Source organism: Diadema antillarum, unplaced genomic scaffold (genome assembly GCF_040938485.1).
Source record: "Diadema antillarum isolate AM-2024a unplaced genomic scaffold, OU_Dant_1.0 seq00003162_RagTag, whole genome shotgun sequence".
Classification (NCBI taxonomy): Eukaryota; Metazoa; Echinodermata; class Echinoidea; order Diadematoida; family Diadematidae; genus Diadema; species Diadema antillarum.
In genome coordinates, this window is record NW_027273747.1 from 5,894 (window position 1) to 13,340 (window position 7,447).

Here is a 7,447-nt window from a genome sequence, read left to right on the forward strand (position 1 = left end):
TGGTTTGGAAGAATTTTTTTTTGTGGGCATATCCTAGTAATCTGAAGAAAAATGGAAGAAAAATTAGTGAAAAAATATATGGAATGTTTCTAGATATTCATTTCACTGCAAAAGTGATGTTGAGGGTAACATAAATCAACACAAATCAACATGCATTTGCATTTCAGGGAACCTTTAAGGCAAGTTTTACATTTACACAGCTGAAATATGAGATTTTCGTCATTTCTGTAAATGAAATGAATAAGAGATTGTAACAGCATGACATCATAAACTTGCTGATTTGAATATTCATAATGACACGTCAAGAAGTGTTTTCTGAAATATTGTGAAATTTCAGAATGTCATAACTTCTTTTATAAAATGGGTTCAAGAATGTAGCCAATTGGAAGCGCTAAAATGAGTCACGTGTGCGTGTATTAATTTCTCAATATAACATGCAAGGCCTGACGTCACAATGTTTACACTAGCAGTGCGCACTCAATCAGTTGTTACAAGTGCGTCGCGCGCTTCTATACACGCTGTCAATTCTGTAAACAACTTCGAGTTCGGGCTGTCGGCCAGCCTTTCTTGTGTGCATAACATGCGTGGCGTAAGTATACTCCTATACGTACAGTACTTATGTGCGGGATTTCCGAGTGCGACATGCGTAAATGTTTGGGACGAACATCTTCGGACATCTTGACTCTTGAGTGAGTGCTACATGTAGCTGACTGGTATTGACCCACAAAGGTACGTGAAAAATGCTGTTAGTTTTCGACCCATTTTATAAAACAAGTGATGCACAGGATTATTTCGTGGCGTTAGTGGAGATGTAGCGCACTCGAGGGTATTTACAATTGTGAAACATGCACGAGGCGAAGCCGAGTGCATGTTGCACTACATTGTAAATACCTGAAAGTGAGCTGCATCTCCACTAACGCCACGAAATAATCCTGTGCATCACTTGTTTTATAAAATGGGTCGAAAACTAACAGCATTTTTCACGTACCTTTGTGGGTCAATACCAGTCAGCTACATGTAGCACTCACTCAAGAGTCAAGATGTCCGAAGATGTTCGTCCCAAACATTTACGCATGTCGCACTCGGAAATCCGCACATAAGTACTGTACGTATAGGAGTATACTTACGCCACGCATGTTATGCACACAAGAAAGGCTGGCCGACAGCCCGAACTCGAAGTTGTTTACAGAATTGACAGCGTGTATAGAAGCGCGCGACGCACTTGTAACAACTGATTGAGTGCGCACTGCTAGTGTAAACATTGTGACGTCAGGCCTTGCATGTTATATTGAGAAATTAATACACGCACACGTGACTCATTTAGCGCTTCCAATTGGCTACATTCTTGAACCCATTTTATAAAAGAAGTTATGACATTCTGAAATTTCACAATATTTCAGAAACACTTCTTGACGTGTCATTATGAATATTCAAATCAGCAAGTTTATGATGTCATGCTGTTACAATCTCTTATTCATTTCATTTACAGAAATGACGAAAATCTCATATTTCAGCTGTGTAAATGTAAAACTTGCCTTAAAGGTTCCCTGAAATGCAAATGCATGTTGATTTGTGTTGATTATGTTACCTCAACATCACTTTTGCAGTGAAATGAATATCTAGAAACATTCCATATATTTTTTCACTAATTTTTCTTCCATTTTTCTTCAGATTACTAGGATATGCCACAAAAAAAAATTCTTCCAAACCAATATTCCTGTTGTGACCTCATCTGTCAATCATTGCTAAAGTACTGAAATGTTTAACAAAAGACATAGGAATGCACCTTTCCCTCGACTCATCATAACTTGCATGTTCCCTTGCCATGTCTTTTGTTAGTTACATTAATATCACACAGTAATATCTCTCTCCTTTTTTCTTTTTTGAGTTTATTTATTTTTGAAGTGGATTTCCTCTTTAAATCTCAATATCTCCTCACGTCTGGATAAAAAGAATATCAATATCTCCCTGATCCAGGAATTTATTTTTGCAGGTTGAGATGCACATAACATACAAGTGTCTCCCCAATTACAGCTGTGTCATTGCTCTTTGGAATCTCACTGAAATTGATGGTGACTTTTAGCAGCCCTAGACATGGTTCCTGTGTTTACATTTAGTGATATTGGTGTGTTTTGAAATTTAAGGTGAAGGGAAAGGATAACGTTGTGCCACAATGGACTCTATGGAGCTGGAGAGGCAGAGAGGAATAACTATCCAGTCTGCTGCCACCTACATCTCATGGAAGGACAACAACATCAACATCATTGACACTCCAGGTATGAAGTATGAAAGTGAAGTGTTGTTACAGATTGCTTTAGATTTTATCGTTTGATCATGTTCGTAATGGGAATTTCATTCAGTGATAAATGAATCATACAATGAAATATGTGCAATGCAGCATATGCTCCACTCTTTATTTTTGCTTAAATGCATGCATGCCAAAAAAGGAATTCTTTTTTTTTTCTCAATAAGCTTTAATTCTGGTATCATGTAAAACAAATAAAAATTACGCTGTCACTTTGAATGTGTTAACAAAATGAACAGGACAAGTATGGAAAGTATTTTTGTTGTTGTTGTTGTCTTGAATGTAAAAATCAGACAATTACAATGAAATTAGCTGAAAATATGTTACCTATAAATTGTGATTAAACCTAAACTTGTACATACTCATGCACAGACATACACTAACAGAGACAATCCATTACCTGGAGACTATTCATCTCCTTTTCAACCATTTGAAAGTGAAATGCAAAGTCTGAACTTCATGATAGACTTATTTTTCACAGAGCTCAGAGTATTTTGCATGGCTAGCAAGAAGCATGTTAAAGCACCTGTCTATAGCAGCCACCTGACAGTAAGGGCCTCTTTCTTTTTTTCTTTTTCTTTTTTTTTTTTTTGTCTACCTTGGATTGCTGCTATAGACAGGTTTGACTGTACTTGAATTTCCTGAAATGATTGTGAACTATCTCTGCCAAGTGTATTGTTTCATGACTCAGGAAACAGTAACCAACAAGTGATGCGGTTTAACCTTCAGGTCATGTGGACTTCACTGTGGAGGTTGAGAGAGCCTTGAGGGTGCTGGACGGAGCTGTTTTGGTCTTGTGCAGTGTTGGCGGGGTCCAGAGCCAGACTTTGACTGTCAATAGACAGATGAAGAGATACTCTGTGCCATGCATTGCATTCATCAATAAACTTGACAGGTGAAGATGCATATAAGTAGATAATAATTTATGTATGTACATACTTGTTATGTTGTATATGTAGAGAAAGAGAATCTGTAACAACATTAAATGCAGGGTGGCTGGTCTGTTAACATATACATTGATAGAATTAGTTAGATGGCATGTGTACATTGCTTCGACAACTTTGTATGTGGACTCTGATATACAGTATTCGTAAATTTGTAAGCAGGCTATCAAACGTACCTGAGTTCACTGGGTACTGGATCAATTCAAAATATGTTGTTTTGGTCTTCAGAGACTTAACAAAATGTTTTGGCTCAGAATTTTGCTCTTTTCAAGTGATACTGATGTCATTTCTTGTGGTGGAAATGCTGAAGAGACTTTAACTCTCAGTGTGTCTCTACTGATGGTCATATTATGAAAGACCCGGTCGTGTTTGAAACATGGCTGGTCCAGTTGAGTTCATTGCCCACCGGAGGCATTTGAAAACCCCCATTAGCACCCGTCAGCCACATGTCAGTTAATATATGATGACATAAATGGTATCCCGGGGTACCAAATAAAAAACCGTCATTTTGTTGAATTATTATTGATTTTTTTTTAAAGGTTGTACCCGGGGTGCCAAAAAGTGGGAAATCATTTTGGTGCTGGAGCTAGCGCGCACTAGCCACTGCACTGCACTGCACTGAAGCACACGCTATATTTCTAGCATCAGTACTTCGTATACCATGCATGCAAAGTATCGCATGCAGTGGCATGGGAATGACTGTACACGCACACACACAGTGCATGCATTTCTCTGCGGCTGTCCTCGAGTGGACGTGAGGTGGCGCTACACAACGTGGTACCCCGGGGTAACATGTGATGCATCATATGCACGGAAGCATATGCTCATTGGTAATGGTCGACTCCAGTCAAGATTCGTTGGCTAAGTGTGCACTTTTAAAAATACATATAGATCAGTGGTAGAGCTGTACACAATTCCTTACAGGGATTCTTGAATAGATCCGAGCTGGGCCAGCATTCCACTCTATAGTGTTCCCACACTACTATAAAGTGGGTATAGTGTTGGTTGTAGAATCATATTCATCAAGTTTCCTATGTTTTAAAGGGATAGTATAGTTCTGGCTGAGAAAGAGATTTAGGTCTTACCTTTTGGTGAGATAGTTAGAAACCACTTATATGGAACATTCAAGAGCTTATGATGGTAAGAGAATTTCAAAATTCATTTGATCAAAATCAGTTATGAAATATCTGAGATATCCAAAAACAAAGTTAAACACAGTGGTCCTGATAAGAGGTAGGACCCGCCTTTTATTAGGACCACTTTGTTTTTGGATATCTCTGCCATTTCATAACCAACTTTCATCATATAAACTCTGAATTGCTCTTAGAATTGTATGCTCGTGAATGTTTCATGTAGGTGGTTTCTAATTATCTCACAAAAAGTTAAAACCTGAATCCCCATCTCAATTAGAACTGTACCATCCCTTTAACCTTTGTGCTTGTCCTTCTGATCCATTTGTAGAACCAAAGCAAACCCGCACAGAGTGCTGTCACAGCTGCAGTCCAAGTTGAACCACAACGCTGCATTCTTACAGCTCCCCATTGGTCTCGAGGCCAACTCGAAGGGAGTTGTGGACCTCATACACCGGAGGGCGCTGCTCTTTGAAGGAGCTGCTGGGTGAGATGTCCCATAAACATATTCAAAGTGAAAGGGATCAGGGGCGGATCCAGGAATTCCGTAAGGGGGGCGCAAACAATTTTCGGTGCTACTTCTGGGTTTCTTCTCATTTTTTTCTTTTTATTTCTTTTGTTTTAACAACAAAGGGGGCGTGCGCCTCCCTCTGGATCTGCCACTGGGGATGGTATAGTATTGATTGAGATGAGGATCCAGCTTTTCACTTTGCGAGATACTTAGAAACCACTTCATGAAATGTTAAAGAGCATATAATTCTAAGAGGACTTTAAAGTTTATCTGATGAAAAGCGGTTTTGAAATGGCTGAGATATCCAAAAACAAAGTAAAACAAGGTAATAAAGGTGGGTCCCACCTTTTATTAGGAAAGCTTTGTTTGGGATATCTCAGCCATTTCAAAACCAATTTTCAACAAATAAACTTTACATTTCTGTTAGAGTTATATGCTCTTATATATTTCATGAGAGACTTCTCATTATTTCAAAGAATTATTGTAAAAAAATTTGAAATATCTCAACCAAAACTATGCCATCCCTGTAATGCATCTAAACTGCTTTCTGTACTGTACATGATGTGATGTTGCCTCCATAGAATTAGTATACTAAGGTTAGTATACATACATACATATAGGTTAGTATACTGTCATAACACCTTGCTCATGTTTTGGTGAATTATCCTGGAATTTCTGAGTCATTGCGACACCATCTCTTGTGCCATTGTTATCTATCATGAAGAAAATTGTTGCATCCATGCATGAGGGAGCATTGCATTCAGAGAAAACAGTTCCGTATTCGTTCCACACACAATATTCATTGAGTATGCCCAGGATTATGAGTGTATGAATGTATGCTACAAGTTTGTGAAGTAGTAGAGCAATCTTTGAGATGCCCCATCTGTCGATATTACTAAAGTACCGTACCAATATTAAAGTTCAACAAAAGAAGTTGGAATGTTAGAATGCACCTTCCCCTTGACTGAGCATAACTTATATGTTTCTGTGTTTTTTATGTCATTAACCCATTGAGGACAGACTGATTTTGCTACAACACGCATTTACCATAGACACCTGCCCAAGTATAATCTGGACTCGTTCTCAATGGGTTAACAACAGACATGATCTGTGATGTGCATAAACTCTGCAAATTTATCCATTTAATGTACATTCACAAATGGAATAAAGTGAACCTGCATTGAAATTCATATTAAAAAAAAAAATGTTTGAGTGTGTGTGTATTTGTGGAAGTGAGGAGAAAATTTCTCTGTTTTAAAGACGTTGAACATTCTGCTGTGTGTTTCCATGAATTGTGATATGAGCTCATAGTAAACAGCAACATTCTCCTTTTATTTTGAAGAGAACTGGTTGTGGAGGGTGATGTACCGGAAGACATGAAGGCTGATGTAGAGAAGTACCGGCAGAAACTGATCGGTAAGAAACATAATGTAATCAACTTTTAGTTAGAACCATAATTACCTTGATTTACTATACTTTGTTGTGATTCAAGCCAGAACAGGTGGCGACATGCCATACGTAGGGATGTCTCTGCAAACTCTAGCTTATATGACAAAAATAAGTCAACCATGTCTCTGTTTCACTAGTGCTTTGGCATGCATTAGCCATGTAATGGAAGTCCATGATTGTAAATTCATGTGATTGGTCTCTGATCTCTACAATATGGTTAATGTAAAGTTCAAGCAGTGTACACACACAAATATGCATAATATGGGAGTACATAGACATCTTAGTTTATTAGTGACCCAGTCAAGTACTGTATAAGTGGAAATTTTCGTGGTGTTGAAGTTTTTGCGCATTTCACGCGACAAGAAACTAGTGCGAAATAAAAGCACACAAATATTTTTGCTTGCCATATGTTTCAGTCGTGAATGTTTCGATTCCGCATAATTAAAAGCAAGCAAACTGTTCTTACTTGGCCGAGCACAAAAAATTACTTGCGCGAAAATATCAATTTTTACAATGCTGTTTTTTCACGCTGTCATTGAACTCTCTTCAAGATTGCCTAGTATGACTTATGGCTGACTTGTTCTGTATGTCTGTAGAGTCTTTGTCAAATGTGGATGACGAGTTGGGAGAGATGTTCTTGGAAGAAAAGGAACCAAGTGAAAAACAAATCAAGGTCAGTACCATCTAAATTTCTCTAACAGTGCTGAGGGAAAGTCCCTTTGTTTTCATCACAACTTCACCTCCATATCCCTCATAAAAGAATTTTGTTGTACTGGACTGATGTTGCTAAAAGGGTAAGGTATAAAAAAGGCATACTGTTAGCCTTGAAAAGCTAATCATTCAACATAAAACATGCTCTCTGTTCAATATTTGTTCATTATTTAATGATAGTTTATTTCAAATGTGACCCATCACTGCAGAAGCCTCATAACTTCAGCAAAATTAAGTTTTGTAAATGAGATATTTTAAGAAGTCTTCAGACTTAACAGCTTTCTAATGATTATCACTTGTCAAACTTCATTTCCAATCAAACACCGTCCACACAAATGGTGCGAAAGCCTGCTACGATAAGAACACTACTTTGAGAAAATGGCTGTCAAAAGTCTTG

The 7,447-nt window shown here is 37.9% G+C and overlaps 1 protein-coding gene across 1 annotated transcript; it reads left to right on the forward strand.

The window, feature by feature from the left end:
• Window positions 1-2,164: 2,164 nt before the first annotated feature.
• On the forward strand, window positions 2,165-7,012 carry LOC139715225 (elongation factor G, mitochondrial-like; the record flags this gene model as incomplete). Its single annotated transcript, XM_071626813.1, has 5 exons — window positions 2,165-2,276; window positions 3,035-3,200; window positions 4,711-4,866; window positions 6,233-6,306; window positions 6,936-7,012. Coding segments are annotated over 5 exons (585 nt in total), but the record flags the coding sequence as incomplete, so codon positions are not given.
• Window positions 7,013-7,447: the final 435 nt, after the last annotated feature.